Below are 19,398 nucleotides of genomic sequence, written 5' to 3'. Positions count from 1 at the left end.
TTTAGAGGAAGAAGTCTTGAATTTTGAAACAGACTGAATTTTGCAACAGCCTGAAGTTAAGAATGATTACTCCTTTTTTTTAATAATTTAAAACTTCTGCAGAGGAGGGATCATGTAGGTCAGACATCCCTTAGAGACTGTGTTGTGGGGGCTGCCACAGTCCCAGGTGAGGATGTGTCCATCATGCAGCTACTGAGAAGCACAGAGACCTCTGAAGAACAGCCAGTGGCTTGTCTTTGTCCTTGGCATTGCTTTCTCACCCGTGTGAAATGATGCGTCCTGCTTTAGTTCTTGTTCTGGTCACAATAATCTTCTTTCATAAGCGTATTTTTTGGGAGGTTTCTGAGGTGCTGTTAAGCTTCCAGACCAAACTGTCAGAGTGTGTTGTGGTTTGCAGGCAGAACTGGCAAAAGGTGTCTGTTCTCACAACCTCAAATAAGAGCAAGTTGGAAAAAGTAAAATCTGGGTCACTGCTTGTGATGAGTAAGCAGTTATCAGAGCATCAAGCCATTCTTCCCCCTCTGGGAAACTGTAAAGGAACATCCTAGCAACAAAATCCCAGTGTAGTGTGTTAGGCCTCCCTTGCCTATGAAGTTTCTGCTACAAGTTACTATCTTTGCAGTTTTGGGCTGTTATCTCTAACAAGGTTTCAATTTCTTACCTTCTGTGCTTTCCCTGCTTGGTAGATTTTTTTTTTTTCATGTGGAGCACTATAGTTCATATTAATCTATGGAGTGTTTTACTGGAGTAAAGTTGGAGTTTTATGGAATAAAAGAACAAGCTTAGCAGTGCCATCAAGTTACAGCAGCACTCTAGGCAGGACAAAGAAGATGGAAATTATAGCCCCAAAAGTTAGTGCAGTTCAGTTTAACAGAGTGGGTCACTAATTTGTCTTCTTCTCATATTAAATTGATAATTTTAGCCCTAGACTGGAAATGCATTTGCAGATCTGAAGAGAGGAGAGTGATATGACCTGACTGACAGCCAAGTTCTGTGTTTTGCTCTGACTTCTGGTGTGGCTGCCTCTCTGAGGTTTCTCATCTGTAGCAGGTGCCAGGTGACACCCGCTTTGGTTTAGTGTTTGTGAGGTGCTTTGATCACTCTGAGTCCTTTAGCACTGATGACTGCTCAGGTGTAGCCATGTGTGGAAGGGAACTGGCAGTCCCACTTCTGGGAAAGGATAAAGGGCAGGAAGCTGAGGGAGGGCTGAGCTCAGGACAGACCATACCTGGCTTCTGGAGGGTGTCTGGAGCCTCCTGCATTGGGTGCCCTGGGAGGGAATCAGTTGTGAGTTCAGATGATGCCAAGAGCCTTTAGGCAACTTTGAACCACAGATCCCTCTAATACCAGGTCCGTGTGGATCTGCAAGGAGTGAGCGCACAGGTACGTGGATTCAGGAGAAGGAGAGGCAGGTGGTGCAGGTGAGCCCTGGAAAGTGAGACACATCACACCACACAAGAGGAGGTACCTTGTCACTGCCCTGTACAGGAGCCATAAAGCTTTTGCTCCCTTGTCACTTCCCAACAGGAACCTGCAGGCAGAGTATGACCGCTTGAAGCAGCAGCATGACCACAAAGGTCTGTCTCCGCTGCCGTCCCCACCGGAGATGATGCCGGTGTCTCCGCAGAGCCCCCGGGATGCTGAGCTCATTGCAGAAGCCAAGCTGCTTCGCCAGCACAAGGGCCGCCTGGAAGCCAGGATGCAGATCCTGGAGGATCACAACAAACAGCTGGAATCGCAGCTGCACAGGCTGAGGCAGCTGCTGGAGCAGGTGAGTCCTCAGGCATTTCTTCTAGGTCTCTGAACAGTCATTTTCCAAACAGGGTGTGAAGTGTTATCAATAACAAGAACATACCAAGAAATCCTATCTGTAGAGGTGAGTCAGAGAAAAGTACAAAATTGTTTTACAGGCTGCAAATGAGAATGTGGAATCGGGTTTCAGTGTTCTTATTTAGGCCTCTTCCTTGTTTTATTCAGAATTAAAATGTGTTGGTTGCATGGATGAATTTACTTAAAAACAGACTGAAAATTTTGTGTATTCATGGAATAAATAAAAATTACAGAGGTATAAATTAGTGAGTTGTTAATAGCAATGTCTTACTTTTTTCTTATATTTCAGCCACAGGCGGATGCCAAGGTGAATGGTACAACACTGTCATCTCCTTCTACCTCTTTGCAGAGGTCAGGCAGCAGTCAGCCAATGCTTCTTCGTGTAGTTGGCAGCCAGACTTCAGAAACCATGGGTAAGATAACGAAGCTCAGGTTGTCACAAAAAATAATTATGTCCCATTTTCCAGAAGAAAATCCTTAAAGGCAGAAAACACTTTTCTGTTTAGTTCAAATGAAATGATGTAGACATTTGCAGTGGTCTTCGATGTCATCTGGCTGTTTATACTTTGGATCTTCATTATGATTCAGGCTTTTCTTTTGATCATGGTGCAGCCGGTAGCTTGGATATTTTGATATTAAACACAAAGTTCAGCCAGGGCTTGACTTCTGAAAAGAAATGCCACTGAAAAGCTAACTATTCTGTTCAGAGTGACTTTCAGTTATTAAGCATGACATGACTGATTTAAATGTACATAATATTAATTATGGCTAAGAGACTAAATGTATGATTAGTCATCCCCATGTTAAATGATGTGATCTTATTTTTAATATGTTGTGGCTCAATCAGTAGGATGGAGCTGTCACTCACAGGAAGTGCTCATCTAGTGGCTTTTCTAAGTATCACATCAGATGTGATAATGAACATCATAAGAGTTGTGGAGTAAGGTTAAGTACTATTCTGTAGCTGGAGGCTGGAATTATTATTTTGGTGCTTTTATTAACTGCCCTGTGGCACTTTCCTAATTTCCTGTCTGTTACATAACTAGTAAGTATTTATTACCAAATTGCAAGGATTTTCTTCCAGTAAAAAAGCAAGCAGTCTTTTCAACATCTTTAAGCAAATGATTTCACTTATATTAGTTCAAGAAGATGTTTCAAGTCTGATGGTAATATTCAGCTTCATACAGAGAAATTTATTTTACGTATATTAGTGAGAGGCTTAAGTGAGAGCTTTTCTTTTTAACTACTGATAGTGAAAGTGTCAATGACAATGAGAAATTTAATGGGAGGGGACATTCTGCTGTGTCTGAACTGCTGTTGTGGTGGGAAATGCAGCTTTTGGGGGGGCTTTTTATTCCATTCCAAGTGTAAGCAATAATGTCAGCCTATGACAAGATGGGTTCTGTGCACTCTGCAATAAAAAATGTGAAATAAATTGTACCTTTAGGAATGCTTAAGTTGAAATCCTGGGGGTGAGGGTACAATCACAGGTAACAGGAATTTATGGAAAAGTAAAAATGGACTTTTCATTAATCATATTAGCAGTGGGGAAACATTTTGTTATACATGCCTTACACAGAGTAGATAAAATGTATTAGTGGTGTAATTTGCATCAGCTTTCTGGAGAAATTTCATGAACTTATCACATAAAATACATTAATTAAAATACACAAGAAAAGATAGGAAGACAATGTTTCCCAGCCATCTTATTAGAAGTCTTGTAGTTTCATATTTCATTCTTTAGTGGGACAAAATACAATAATATACTACTTTTCATTTGACTCAGTATAAAATTAGTCCCATTCACCTCGCGAGACTGTAATTAATCGATTAACACAACAGAGTCGTACAAACTGCTCATACTTTTTAAAGCAAATATTTAGACATTACTTGATTTTATTTCATTGGTTCAATTGAGCCAATATGTGGGAGGACAGTGAGATGTGGAGTTGTTATCAGTAGGATCGTACTGAGACTCAGCAGAGCCATGCTGTTGGCAGCAGGGAGTGGAGCTTATAAAAAGAGTTACTAACCAAGCTAACAAACCGCAACTAATTCAGTTTGTCAAGTCTCCTTTCACACCAGAAAGCTTTGCTTGCTAGGCTGAGAGTTTTCTGAAGCACAGCTTAAAATACTCCTGAATTGTGAAGGGGAACAGAGTGGTGGTGTAAATAATGCTCCCATGCAGCAGCTATGTGCCCAGGAATGAGGGAGCCGTAATTTTTGAGAAAATACTGAGGATCTCTAGGTGTCTGAGGCAATGAGGTAATGTAATGGTAGCTTTTATGTGTTTTTCTCTTTAAAATTAGACCTTAGTTGTTTTTTTGCTTTGATTATAGACCCACTGCACTTTGTCTCTCTGCTTTCTCGAGGAGAGATTGCTGTGAAAGGTGTTCCAACCAGCAGTGTTTTAATAACAGCAGTGTCCCACTCAAATCCTCATTTGCAAATAGGAGAAGTTATTCCTTGTTAACCTGAAGTACACCTGGACAAGTGGAAAGGTTCTGCTTTTCTCCTCATAGAGTCCCAGTGGGAAAGTCCTTATCCTTGGCCTTTCTCCCCCAGCAGTGTAGCAGCAGAGGAGATTCTCTGAGGTGTGTGAGGCAAGAGGCTGCTGCTGAACTTTAATTTGTTCAGGTACCACCAGAACATTTGAGACTCACTCGGCTCTCCAAACCTTTTGTAGAAATACAAATGGGGAAGGCTCCTCTGCGTAAAAAGAGGAGACTGAGGTCTGAAGGTATCTTTATTTCTGCCAAGTTGCTTGGGTGATGTCTCATTTTGTCATTTACAAGAAAATGCTCAGAAAAAAATCATCCAAATGAGGAGAAAAATTAATGCATTTTAAATAAAAAATACAACATTTTTGAGGGTCAACACCATTCAGCTTGTATCAACACTTAGGAGGACATTTGGAAATTAGTATCTGTCTTCAGTTCTTGACCAGGACAGCAGAACCATTGCCCTTTTATTCAGATCTTTAGGGCCAGAAGGCTTTCTTCAGGATGATAAAATCCTCAGAGTGGGTAGAAGCAGAAAATCTCTCTCTGAGTTTTCACCTTGACATCCAGCAAAGGCTGCAAGGACATTGCTTTGCTAAGACACCACTGTCAGTGCAATGCTTGATGCAAAAGTAACTCATGGTGTGAGTTGATTTGTGTGAACCCAGCACCACTTGAAAGCTGAACAAACAGCAAGCAGCCTCAGCAACTGTTTTTAGACCATTAATGGAATAAAAGAAGCTGATACAAAGACCATAATTTATATGAATTAAGTGCTTCTTGCAGGCACTCTATCCTACTTCTTGTGCTGGAGTGGGAGAAATCATTCTTGGTCAGAAATAACTCTTGTTAAACTCCTGGCTTAAATATAGGCAGCCCTGAAATGCTCCTTTAATATCCCTTTTTCTAGGTTTTTCACTAGCATGGAGCACCTCAACGTTTAAAGAATGTAAATGTTAACAGAAAATCAGACAGTTTCCTACTCAAGTAGGGCAAGACACGTTAGAATAAAGGGTCATTAAGTCATTTTCAAAATAAGTATGTAACTCAGTTACTGCAGCAGGCAAAATTGCTTTTGTGTTTTAATAGAGATAAAAGCCATCTAGTAAAAAAGGAGAATCTCACTCAAAGTACGTCCTTTAGGTGTGGTTTTTTTTCCCAGATGCTTTATTTATATTGGAGGCTAGGATCTGCATTAAAAACAACATACAGATTTTAGTTATACGAAAGCATGAGCAAAAAAATCCAGTAAAAATAAAATTTATTGAATTTCCCATTAAGCTGCTGCCCTATAATCAGGTTATAGAAATTATTCAGTGGGAGAAATGTATTTTGCTTTATTAAACTGCTGCTAAACGCTTTTACAGTACAATTGAGTGTTCTTGGAGCACCAATCTGATGCAATTAAACTGTCAGAAATATTAATACTGATGCAGATGAGAATCTGGGTTTCTACTGGTTTGCACAGCTAGGCAAAGCAGTGCCAACATGAACCCAGCACTATTAGAAAGCTGCTCAACAGCAGCACTCACAACAATTTCTTTTTCCATTAATAGAATAAGAGAAGCTGAAACAATGAGTGTCAAATATGGAACTAGATGCTCCTAGCAGACATTTTACCCTACTTCTTTTACTAGAGTAGATTATTTATTAAATCCCCTTTTATGAATTAAAATAGTGTTAATTGTCTCAAATTCACCGTTTAATTTCCCTTAGATCCATATAAAGAAAGAGAACAGTAACAGTCAACAAAATTCACCTTTGAAATTTTTATTGTACACTAAGCAGAAAATGTGTCTGAGTGAATACCCTTAGCTTTGAGGAGGACTTGGGCAATGCAGACTGTTAGCACAGGCTCTCATGCAGTGGTGTGGATTTGCTTTGCAGGCGAGGATGAGCTGCTCAGCCCTCCCCAGGACACAAGCACAGGTTTGGAGGAAGTGATGGAGCAGCTGAACAACTCTTTCCCCAGCTCCAGAGGTGAGCGCTGCTGCCTGGGGCAGATGAGAGGGAAGAAGATAAAAGTGCTTTCTGTTCCTTGATGTTTTCAGGGGGTTGTGTTTTGGTATCAAGTTTTTTGCTGCTCTTTGTTTTCATTTTAACAATAGCTGTAGAGAAACCTGTCTTGTTTAGAGTGGAGAAGCAGCCTGTTCCTCCTTACCTTAAGCTACCTCCACAGGCAGCCCTTGCCAGATCTGTGGATGAAACAATGCCTTTGTGAGACTCTTTCTTCACCAAGCATTTTCTTTGCTTCCCTTTTGCCATGTTCCTTTTCTCACAGTTTTCCTCCTTTTTGGTTGATCCCCCTTGATGATTTATTTTTTAATACATGTCTTAGCACATTTTTATTCTGTCCTTATCTTTCTCCAAGAATGTGGTTTGAAATAAAATTAAAGCTTTAAGTCAAAGTTCTCAACCATGTGGCCCTTAGGTCCAGAGGCATGGAGGAAAAACGAGTGGGGTGCTTGTTTGTGCTGCATAGGCTGCACTTGCACATACAGCCACAGCATTTCTTTCAGTGATTCTGTTTTGCTCATTCCTGTTGTTCGCTAAAAATAAGCATTTGTATTACCAGGATTTACTTGTTCAGCCTTTTTTCATTCAAGAAATTCTTTTCTGAGCCCAGAAGAAAATACTCTGCTGCCAAGAAAAATGGCTGAGATTCCCTAGCAGGAGATGGGGAGTTCGGGATATTGGCTGTTGCTGTGAAAGGAGGCTCGGACATGAACCTCTTGGCAAGAGAAGGTCCTGGTATTGCCAGCCTGATAAGTAGGTTTCAGGGGGCATAGACTCCCTGCAGGGACCTTGCACAGATTTCACACATCACCCAGGGGCTCTTCTTTAGGAGGTAAATGCACCACTGTACTAAACTTCCAGTGGAGTCAGGTTTTCTCCATCCTTTGCTTTCAAAGCAAGTTCAGCTCTCACCAGACACCATCTGTGAGCAGTGGGAAAAAAGTCAATATAAACTGTATGAGATCTCATTATAGATCCAAAGATGGAATCATTGAGAAAGATATCATTGAATAAAGTCTAATACAATAAATTGTTAACTGCCCTCAGCTCTATCTCTACATTATGCCAAAAAGTCTTAGGTCCAGCCCTCGTTTTGCCTAGATAATTGCTGTGAGAGACAACAGATGAAAAACCTTTCTAATATTGCTATGTGGATAAAAATGGACTTATTTTTAAAGTTGCTGTGTACACAAGGTTACAACAGGCAGTGTTTTCTTATCAGTGACCATCATTTGTGTAAATATGTTGTACATAGATCTTTCACAGTCACATGTGTCTAGATGTAGGTATCCCATGTGAAAAAAAATTCACCAAATGTGATATCTAATATGTATTCATAGCTGATGACACTGGCAGTATTTCTTTTTAAAAACAAGATTAGTTTTCAGTGAAATAGGAGCAATTTATGAAACAAAATTTAATGAGATATTTGAAATAGAGTGGTTCAGTTCCCATGTAGAATAAATAGGTAGAGGTCAGTCTGTTAGACATCACCTTCTGCTCACTGAGAATAGAAAAGGGTTTTTTATCTTATTAGTGAAAAATAAAAAGCTTCATGAAACAAACTGAGAGAATGTAAAATTTAGTAGGGAAAAAGGTGAAATTCATAAGATCAGATAATATTTTAATTTTGTAAATTAAGCTGTAGCTTCAGATTTTCATTCTCATGATGCAAAAAGTGGACATTTATCTAGAGAGAAAGAATGTATTCCCATATTTTGTTTCTCCATTCAGTGACTGTGTTGAAAATGTAGTAGATGATCACAGGCATCCACAAGAGGTATTGCAGCTTATGTACTTCCCAGTCTGAATAGCAGCCATGGAGAACAAAAATACTCTCTAGCTGGGTGGAGGGCTGTGAGTGAGGAGGGGGCACAGCCATTGACATGAGTCCCCCACAGCCAAGTCACGAGAGGAGCTCCTGGTGCAGCAGCCAGGAGCAGGCACAGCCCAGCAGAGCCAGGCTTCCCACAGGACTTCTCTTTAAGGTCTTGGCCAAGGCAGTTTGTCAGGCTGAGCCTGAATCTGCCTCTTCCCCTCTCTTGGGCTATACAAAAAGATTAGTCCAGCTGGGAGAGAAACTTGTTCAGTTTTTCGGGAATTGTACCAGGTTTTGGCTAAAGAGATTAGGACCTCGATTAGGTTTCTGTGTTCTTCATGTCTGTTTTGATGTGTTTGCATGAATACCAGGTTAGTGTAATTTCTTTTGGCTGAGATAAAGGAATGGTCAGGCTCTCTGGAAGAAGTAGTTTGCCCTACAGCCAGTGCAAATGGATTTCAATTCATTGGTTGATAGAGGCTGCTGAGAGCTCATGTAAACTTCTGTTATTGAAGTTTTCTTCTATTCCCAATTTAATAATTCAGTTAAATTCAGCTGATACCTGTATACACAAAGCTTACATCCAACATCTGACGGTGCTGCAGCCTCATGCAGGCACCATGACATGAAAGATGCTATGGTTGGTCAGATTCCACAGACATTAGGGATCTAATTTAAAATTTTCAAGACTGCAGGAAGAAGAAAAGGAAGCAGAGTTGATTGGTCTCAACAAACTACTGAATCAGGAACCTTCTTGCTGTTGAGAGGTGCAAATCTGTATCTCAGATTTCTAATCTATAATAGAAGATGAAAGTGCCATTGCAGAAGAGTGAAAGCAGCCTGAGAAGAGGGCAGAGTGTAAGGACTCAGGCGTGGCACAAGTGAAATTTCGTTTCTTTCCATTGCAAGGTGTGTTGAATCTCAGGTTACAGGTGTGAATACCTACCTCCAATAGGTGTTTGGGAAACACAAGAATAAACCCAGACAAGCAATAGCACAGCCTATAAACAATACATTTTCTTATACTGATTCTATTAAGTTGAATTTAAAAATACCAGAAAGGCAGTCATCCCAGTCTGCCATTCAGAAATAGGCTGTGATTCAGGAGCTGAGGGAGCTGGGGTGGTTTACCCTGGAGAAAAGGAGGCTCAGGGGAGGCCTTATCACTCTACAAGTACCTGAAAGGAGGTTGAAGCAAGGTGGGGGTTGGTCTGTCCTCCCAAGTGTCAAGCAGTAGGACAAAGGGAAATGGCCTTAAGTAGTGGCAGGAGAGGTTTGGACTGGATTAGGAAAAATTTCTTCAGAAAAAGGCTTGTCAAGCATTGGAACAGGATGCCCAGGGAACCATGGAAGTATTTAGAAGACATGGAGATGTGGTACCTGGGGACTTGGTTTGGTCGGGGGCTTGGCAGTGCTGGCTTAACAGTTCGACTCAATGGTCTTAAAAGTCCTTTCCAGTCTTAATGATTTTATGAAATATGTTTTCTTTGTGGCCTGTAAAAATAAGCATGTTAAATTTCAAGCTAAATATCAACATGTCACAGCATAGGATCTGGCAGGCCTTTTGAATGAGGGACATAATTCTGGGTGTCCTATTGCCACTAGAATAACGACTTGGAGGAGTTCAGAACAATATGACAGAAGCAAATTGGACTTTGAAGGCTTTGGTTGTGAGAAAAGTTCAGAGCTGAACAAGCGGTGAAGAGAGAAAAGGACTGAATTTCTGGGCTTGAGTGCACAGAACTTGGGCATCACAGACATATTTAGCCTAAATATTGTCATAAGCTCCTGAAGTGTAAGACTTGCTCAGGTTGGGAGATAGTTTACTAATGCAAGTAGTGGCTCTTATTTTGGAGTTCTGAAACAAAGCAGTAAAATGTAGGAGTAATTGTCACTCACCTGGAGATAGATTCCCTATGATTATGGTATTTTTCAAGCTTTTGCTGCACAGAGTTGTTTTTAAAAGGACATCAAGGCTTCATAGGATCATTTTGAATGTATTTTAGAGAAGCAAGTGTAAAACAGATGGTGTCATAGACCTGCACAAGCAGACCTCAGATGCAGTAACTTACGTACCTTACACCTTTTATAGGGTTTTTCATTTGTTTGTTTCTTCAGTTTAACCTTTTGGCAGTTCTTGGCATTTCCTAAGGAGACCAGGACTTACCTGCTCCTTGCACAGCTGGCTGTTGGTGCCAAAAGCTGTTTCATTTCTGGAGAGAGAAATTCTGCTGAATACCTGATGATTGCTGTCCTTAAGGAGTTTTTCTTTCATTTTAATCTAAAAGGTTTCCCATACACTCGTCTTTTACTTTGCTGCTCCCAGCAAATTCACAACTGCTGCAGCTGCTTCAAACAGCTGCTGTGCTAACTCAAAACAGATGTCAAAGCCAGAGGTCTGACATTTAGTGGAAATCTACCATTAAATGCCACCTCAGTGGTTTATTTGACCCTGCTCGATAATGGGCCACAGAGGAAAACATTTTCACGCCGTATTTGTGCTCAAACTACTAAATCTCCAGGGAATTGGTTCACAGTTAGAAAGTAAGATTGGCAGGCCAGTATTTTCAAAGCCAGATTCATCCCTCCTGCAGCACTGAGGGCAAACAAGTTGCATCACTTCAGGTGGCTCTCGTGGTGGACCAGGCTGAGTTTTGCAGTTATGGTTTCATGTCAAATGCTTTCTGTGAATGAAAGCTCAGAGAGGAATTTAGGGGCAGAAATTCTTGAACTAACTGAAGCTGGTGAGAGAGCTTCACAGATTTGCAGTGCTGGGCCCCTGCTGGGAGATAATGAAGAAGTAGGAGCGAAAACTTGTTAGAAATAAGACCATGATGGCTTAAAAGAGCTAAGAGGCTGTGACATAAGGTGAGAACATTTGGACAGACACTGGTCCTCACAATTTCACATAGTATTGCTTAACACTTTTGTGGTGTGGTGCAATAGATGAATGACAAGAAGAATAGCACCCTTTTTTAGGAGTTTTATTTTTATCTCAGTCACATTAAAACACACCAGTCACATTTTCTCTCCTCACTTGCACATCAGCCAGGCTCTGTCATGAATGGAACTAATGTCCTAAGTGGAACTAGCAACTTTCAGCACTGCAAATAATGCAGTTTCTCTTATTCTGACAGCAGAATGTCTTACGATGCAGACTTCTTTTTTCACACTTTACTGAGTAAGTGGAAGAGTACCCTGGAGTTGCTGTACTGTGGAGTATTCTGCAAATACTCTTCCAGTTGAGATACCGCAGCCTCTGTGGGGTGTGTCACCTTTTCTGTGCTGTGGTCCTGCATCCCACCACAGTGAGCCCAGGCAACTGAGATCCCTCATTGCTCCCCTTTGGCACAACAGAACTGATCTGGCTGAGCTTCTCTGGAGATGGGACAGTGGTGGGGTGGACTAGCTCTTCCTTGTTTTATAATACTCAGTTCTGGTGTAAACTGAGAATATGGTAATAAATTTAAGAAAACTTCAAAGAATTTTTTTTTCATTTTGAGAAAAAAGGCTCTTTGCAGACCCAGATCTCTTTTTTGTGCAGCCTGTCCCTTCCCTGAGCTCAGTGAGAGGGGCAGTGCAGTAGTTGCTTTGTGCTCTGTGTTTTGACCTGGATCTGCAGAGAGTCCTGCATGAAGTTTTTGGTGGTGCCTCTGCTTTTAGGTTTGATGTGGTCACTTGCTGTGTACCTTTGCCTGTGATACAATGCCATGTAGCTTTCCAAAAAAAAAAGAAAAGAAAATGTCTTCTATTTTGTAAGGGCAGGAAATGTTGATTTGAGCAGGAATAATAGAAAATTAGGCACCCACGGATTGCATATCAGAACTGCAGCAATATAGACAATCTTCTTCCTCTGCAATTTATGCCAAACCATGCTCCTTGCTTTAAAACTTAGAAACACGCATTCATTCATATGCAAAGAGGAAAATAACATAAAATCCATTAAACCCTTTTTAATCTTCCTCCAGAAGAAATTAGCTGTTGCTGTAGTAGCGCGGATCTTTGCTGCATTTAACAAATTCTAGGGCTGATTACTCACCACAGACTGTCCTCAGCAGCTGTTTTGTGTGGTGCTGAGCTACCCCAGTTACCTTTAAATGCATTCATTTCCAAGCAGAATCCAGTCTGCCTCATGTAGATTTAAATTAAACACTGTGTAGCTGCAGTTGTAGGTGCTTGTGCAGACAGGAAGGAGTTTCTTAACACCTCCAGTATTTTGCTTGTAGGCAGCTCCTTTTCTCTTCTTGACCCAAGCTGAACTGTGGGCCCAAGCTAACCTCCTGCTGGGTCCCATTCCTGCCCCAGGACTCTTTCAAACCGAGCTGTACTATGCTGCAGTTTCTGGAGTCCTTAAGCTGACCTAAACCAAAGTATGCAATAGATTTTATATCTTCCTTTCCAAGGATTTTCTGTTACATGATTTATATTGGTGAGATATTCTCATCTCCCCTTTTGGAAGGCATTTTTTAGGGAATTCATGACTCCTGATAAAAGTGCCAGAGGAGGTCTCAGGCTATATAGACACGCATGTAAGTCCTAGAAGGTTAGGCAGGCCTTTGAGGTGGAGTCCTTAGAATTAAAGTGGCACCTCTCCTGGCCACCAAGCCCTGGTACCTCTGTGCTGCACCAGCACGTGTGGTACAGACATCACTGAAGTCGAGGACTCCCTTAGGAGCAGAATAAAAACCCACGAGCAGAGCATGTTGCTATCATTTTTAATAGGAAGTATGCTTCTGGGGAGAGGGAGGGAGCAGGAAGAGACTAAAACTTCCTCTGTCCAGTAAATGGCAACCTTTGCTGTCCAGGCCTTCAGAGGCTGCCTCAGCCCTTTCCACTGCCTGGAGTTTGTGGCTGAGCTGTGGCTCTGGCCCGTGCTGGTCAGTGATGCCATTCCTTTCTCTGCCCTCTCCTCCTCTCCTGTACTGCCTCTGCTCAGCCTTGCTCTGCTGTTGGCTCTTGTTCTGCAACTTGTAAAATACCCATAAAGCTGTTTATTGCCTCTCTTCCCTTCTCCTGCAGGCTGCCATAGAGCAAAACTTGACAGCAATTATTAGGTTACTGTTATGTTGACTGGTGTATTCTCCCATACGTGTCTGTCTCTCTCCCCAATGTCCCACTCATCATTTAAAATTGCATCATTTACAGCAGCTCTGGGGCAAAGATCATCCTCTTTCTTGAACAGCATCTGCTGCAGTGACTTTCTCACTAGGACTGCAAGCCTGGCCACAGCAGAGCTGCCAGTCGTGTGACAGTGACAATGGGACACTGCTTCTGGGGACAGTGAGCGTCTTACTGTTACTGGCTGTGTGGTGGGAAGGAGGACAGGGGGGAGTTTCTGCTGCTGATTAACACCTGGATTTCCTTTTTTAAAACAAATGTGCTATGAGAAATGTTTGAGAAGAATCAGCATGATCAAAGTATGTCTTCTGTGAAGGCTTGTTAGGAACATCTTTTCAGCTAAACCCATTATTGGCTCCATTTTGGTAGTACTTGAACTTGATGAGATACTTTCTCTTTTTTCCCTTTTTACTTGAACTTTTTTTCTCTGTTTTCTCCCTCTGCCCCTTCAGCTTTACCATGCTTGCAGGTCAGCATGTTGCAAACATATTTTGAAATATATTTATCCTGAATGTGTGTTGCATTCCAGTGTACTTCTCCTCGTGTGAAATATGTGTGTACACATAGGCATGTATAGCAATGCATACCTCAATGTATGTAGGCCATAATACAATGTAAAGTGTCTGGATAAATTCAGTTGACATTGGGGGGAAATGTTTTTACCACTTACACTGATTGCTAGAAGTACTCAAATTATGCTAATTAGGATGCTCAGAAAGTGAGTTCAGATCTTGTCTGCAGTCCTTATTCTCAACTGACAGGTGTGTAAATTGGTGTTAGTAGTTTTCTCAAGTGTTCTTGAGAGGTTAAACCAAGCCACAGGTTACAGAACTGTTGTTGAATAAATCAGCTCAGAATCATCAGTGGATTTCAGTGCACTTTCGGTCTTTGTTTAAGCAGAAATGCAATTTTTAATGTTAAATTTCTAAATTGAAATTGAAGTGTCTTTTACAGTATAAAATATATATTCATGTGTGGTTTGTTACCTTTCTTTCTGATAATTATTCCACTTCCTCTCTCTGTTCCTAAAGGAAGAAATGCCCCTGGAAAGCCAGTGAGAGAGGTTAGTGAGACGCAGGCTCACTGCCATGGCTTCTGTTTGTCACAGCTTGCTTTCTGTGCCCAGCATGCGTGTGACACAGCACGGGGTTGCTTGGGTTTGGTGAGGGGTGGGGTGGTTTTGTTTTGCTTTGGGTTTTGTTTGGTTTTGCTGAGTGCATTCCCCATGTGTGCTGTAACAGTGGTGTACCTCTCAACTTTCAGTGGAGACAATGTCAGATCAGGGATCTGCATTTTCTTACACACTCCCAGAGGTGGAAAATCAGGAATGGGGAGGAGAAAATAATACATTGAAATTAAGCCTCTGATTGATAAATGTTGTCAGTAAATATGCTGCAGTCATTGACTATAATATGTTCTGTTGCTCTTGTGTGTAAGCACAACAGGGAGACTGGGGTCTCTTGCTGTTCTGCTTACAAACTCACAGCTGTATTTACATCCATGTGCCAATATAACAACCGTCTTCTCCAGTCATTAAACAGTTTATATATATATATATATTTTTAGAACAGTGAGAGTTGAGAGGTATAAGAGATTCAGGTGTTTTAATTTCCTGATATACTATTGCAGAATGAAGAGTGCTACTAACATTCACCAGCTCCACTATGTTGTCTTCAGCAATGCAAATGGGCCATGGTTTTCACTGTGCACTTCAGACATGGTTGGTTTGATGCAAAATAGGTTTTGGAATTTGTGTGTCACTGCTCATTAATGGAGGAAAGCGTTCTGCACTGTTGTCACAGCTCCTTCGAAAGCATTTCCAGAGAGCCTTGATTTTCCTCTGTGAAGCTGCTCTTCACTCGCCAGCCATATACAGCGTTTGAAAGATGAATTTCTAGTGAAAATTATTATTAAAGATAAAATACTCAGAGACTGCCTGAGTGCAGTTGCAGTAGCTGTGAAATGACCTTTTCCACACAGAAGGCAGTCAGTGTGGATGAGGCAGGAATTGAAGGATAACCTGGTTTGCAAGCTTCTACTGGTGCCAAGGGAGGGGGCTCATGGAAACACAGGGCACTGGGGTTCTTAGCAAAGCTGCTGTGATTCCCCAGTCACTGGTAGGCTACCCTGGAAAAGCCAGGATTTGTCCTGATCTGGTGCCTTGAAATACAGAGGTTCTCTGCTTTGGCTGTAGGTGCTGGGGCAGGTTCAGCTGCTTCAAGGTATGAGATCTTTGGTTCAGATTAAGTTTGTTCTCAAATGGCTGATCCTCTCATATGGATCAAAAAAGAGTGCTTGAGATAGCATCAGCAGACTGTACCAATCCAGAAATTTTATGGAAAATACTTCACATTCAGCCCTGCTTGTTCTCATCTCATACACCCTGAGAACTGTTCTCCCATTCAGCAAAACAGGTCATTGATTTCCACTATCCTCATTCATATTTATACATATTACTCAAAAAAAAAATTTCTGCAGAGGGCATACTTGATACAAGTAATTAACAAAAATGGAAATTAGATCTGGTGTGTTCTACCTGATCTGATTCCAGCAGTTTAACCCTAAAAAATTGACTTCAGTGAACCACTCTCCAGCTGAGTTAGTGCTCACTGATGCTTCTGGAGGGGCCTTGGTAACTTGCAGAGCTGAATATAAAATGCAATTGTCCACCTGCTTATGAAGGATATGAGCTAAGGTATAGAAGAGCTTTTGCTTTAGGTGTGAGTCCATATGTGCAATGGCAGATCCTGTGGTTTAAAACCCACCTGGCCAGGTTTCAATTCTATTAGTCACATTTGCTATTGTCATTGTGTGTAATCCCATGGATTTTGTGGCATTACTCAATATGAATAAGGGTATCAAAATCCAAGTCACAAACAGGAAGGATTTTGCTTTTGTCAGGAAAGGGTTAGAAATCTCTTCTGCTGGAAAAGGCCATGCATTGTGTTGGGATTTCTCAATTTACTTTCCATCCACTCTTTCAAGTCTGAATGCTCCCCATTTATTTCTCTGACAAACTCTAGTATAAGATGGGTATTCTGTTACTGTGCCCACACCCATGGGCCTTAATTCCATTAGTCCCTAAAGCAAATTCAGCAGATGTGAAACACATCATTCTCTATGTGACCAGGAGTGATGTAGTTAGGGATTGCAGAAATAGGTGTCTTCTGCTTTCCAAGCAAATGGCAGCTGTGGATTTTATGAGTTGAAGTTAATACTGTCCATGTCCATCTTGAGCTTCATTGCTGCATTTCAAAGTGTCTACTAGCTTTTTTTTCTTACACAGCAGCATTTTTCAACCTTTCAGTGCCTCAAGCACGGAGAAGACTTTTTCAGCTTTAATGTTAAAAAAAAAAGAATGGAATTAATGCCTTCTTTGATAGCATTACTTTAGAAGTACGAATAATAATGGAAAGTTCTGATTTGTATTTTTCTCAGCTTTTAGGACAGTATTTCTCTCATTTGCTTCTTAATTAAAAATGTCAATGTCCTAAGTTTCAGTATGTGAGAGGGCAAGTGAGCAGCATTCAGTGGTAGCAGCAGAGCCCTACGGAAGCAGTGAGCTCGAGCACTAATTTAGGTGCAGACATTTCAGAAGGGGTTGCACTCATTGCACATACAGTACCAGAAAATCATCATGTCTTTTGTTCACAGCTTTTTGCACTCTCAGTTGACCTGGCTGTTACTTCCATGTCCAAGAGAGGCAAAAAATCCTGCTGGAAGTGCAGTGACACCCAGCTGAGGGTCTGCCAGTTGTGTGGCTGGAGCACAGCCACCACCTGCTCCTCTGGCCCGTCCTGCCATCCCAAGGCTGTCCCAGAGACCTGGGAGCATCCCCTGCTGCTGCATTTACAGCCCAGCTGTCAACATAAACTGCAGTCAGCAGTGCTTTATGGTCATGCTCTGAGCTCTAAACTCAGATGGCTCCGGAGAAGACATGATTGTTCAATTTTTATGCAGAGAAAATTAAGACCTGTGGTGGAGAGGGAGTGTGGATGCTGTGGGGGAGAGGGAACTGTATCTCCTTGATCACTGCAGCATGCATCTGTGCAGCTTTTGAGGAGGGAGATCGGATTTACAGCATGGTTATTTCAAATATACAGTACCAACTAACAGAGAAAGGAAAAAAATTACTATTGGACATTTCTGTAATTTTTAGGTATTAAAAAGTACCTAGGGATTTGTGGATCCTTAAGGACTTCTAATTGCCTGAACAATTTAACAGTTTATCCCTGTGGCATATGTCTGAAAGGTTTTTTTGTTTGTGTTTTTGGTTGAAGTTATTCTTTCTAGACCTAGCCCTTTTTTGACAGAACAAATAGTATTAATTTCTGTGGATGCAGTTTAGCAGTCTGGGTTGTTCTAAGCCTTCGAAAGGGTGATCAGTCTTCCTGGGAATGAGTGGTGTTGAAATCCTGAAGAGCCCTGGAGTTTTCTAGAAACAACAGATTGCAACAAATCTGGATGAGAGACCATGACCCCATGGGCAGCCTCTCACAGCTGGCTACCCAGTCACAGCATCACTCTGGTTATACCAGAGGGGTTGATTCCCATAAAGCCATGTCAGAGTTTCAGGTAAGTAGAGCAGCCCAGTGCTTCTGCTTGGACAAGCATCTCCTGTATGTTCTTGATTTCATATGGCTTTGTCAGATTTTCACTTGAGATGGTGTAAGTTGCGGGATTGATCTCAGTCTGCATGATGCCAGTGACAGAGATTGTCCCTTACAGCTAAAATAAATGTGGTAAGATACATTTACTTTAAAATAAACTATGTTTTGACCAAAACTTGGCAGGAATCTTTCATACGCAGTTACTTGTCATACTGATGAGCAAATTACAAGGTTTTGCTTCAGATGAATAGGATGGCTATACATTTATGACTTATAGATGAAATTGCTGATTGATGCATCTGTTTCTTTGAACATTAGTGCAGTTAGCAAACTGTCACGAGATACCAGATACCAGAACCAAGTATTTCTTTGTATTTATATCTGGAAACCTGTGTCACAGCACAGCTCACTGTTGAATGGGCAGCTTCCTGAACAGTTCTTGTTTAGATCCAGCCTAGTTTTGTGTAATGAATGCTAAAATAAAAAAAAAAAAAAATCTAGCAACTTTAAAAAACTAGCATCTGAATGTAGAAGGTGGTAGTATTCCAGAAGAAAAAAATCCTGAGGTCATTCAGCCTAGAGAAGAGAAGGCTTCAGGGAGACCTTCCAGTACCTTAAGGGAGCTTGTAAAAAGGAGGGAGAGGGACTTTTATTGGGGCAGATAGCAACAGGACAAGGGGCAGTGGTTTTAAACTGAAAAAGAGCAGTTTTAGATCAGATGTTAGGAGATAATTCTTCACTCAGAGGATGGTGAGGCACTGGCCCAGAGAAGCTGTGGATGCCCCACCCCTGGAAGTGTTCAAGGCCAGATTGGATGGGGTCCTGAGCAACCTGGTCTTGTGAGTGGCATCTGTGTGCAGGGCAGGGAGGTTAGAACTAGAAGGTTCTTAAGATCCCTTCCAACCCAAACTGTTCTAAGGTTCTCTGAATAGTTCTAAGGAAATTTTTTTATATTCCATAAAACCTGCTGAACTAAGGTCACTCCAGGCTTTTATTTACTGTAGAAATGTCAGCAGTGCATAACTACCACAATATGTGAGCATTGGGAAGAGGATGGTGAGTCTGATTTTCCCCACAGGGGAGGTTCATTCCTGTTGCACTTGTGTCAGGAGGCAAAGCCACCATGTAGGTGTGCAGTGGTAAGAGTCAAGCTCCAGCACAATACATGAAAGGCATATCCTGGATGCCCTGGTCATGTCCTTCCTCTGCTTGGGTACTCCTTCCTCAAGGACCATGTATGGTGAGGACTCAGCAGTCAGACTAATGCAAAGCATTTCTGAGAACCAGAGTTCAGAGCAGATGGCATTGCACTTCCCTGTGTTTTTCCAGACAAATATTCTATCACAAGTGCTCCCAGAGAGTAACTCAAACCCGCTCAGGCCAGGGTGACATACAACTTTTTGAGTAATACTTCACCTCTTACAAGTGTTGAGTTGCTGGCACTTTGCAGCATGGAGTCTTCTTGAATTGGAGGTCACATGCACTTCTTTGCATCTAAATAAAT

At 41.6% G+C, this 19,398-nt stretch overlaps 1 protein-coding gene across 5 annotated transcripts in view; it reads left to right on the top strand.

Annotated features, from left to right (window-relative positions):
- Positions 1 to 19,398, top strand: part of DMD (dystrophin) — a 999,626-nt gene that overhangs the window by 976,507 nt on the left and 3,721 nt on the right. For all 5 annotated transcript variants that reach the window (XM_082277447.1, XM_082277448.1, XM_082277450.1 and 2 more), the window contains 4 exons: positions 1,528 to 1,771; positions 2,120 to 2,243; positions 6,219 to 6,311; positions 14,316 to 14,347. In XM_082277447.1, the coding sequence (XP_082133573.1) occupies positions 1,528 to 1,771; positions 2,120 to 2,243; positions 6,219 to 6,311; positions 14,316 to 14,347 (493 nt within the window). The remainder of the gene's footprint in view (positions 1 to 1,527; positions 1,772 to 2,119; positions 2,244 to 6,218; positions 6,312 to 14,315; positions 14,348 to 19,398) is intronic.

This window comes from Coloeus monedula, assembly GCF_965178545.1.
Source record: "Coloeus monedula genome assembly, chromosome: 3".
Classification (NCBI taxonomy): Eukaryota; Metazoa; Chordata; class Aves; order Passeriformes; family Corvidae; genus Coloeus; species Coloeus monedula.
Note: the sequence above shows the minus strand (reverse complement) of the source record. Positions and strands in the feature narration are given on the sequence as shown.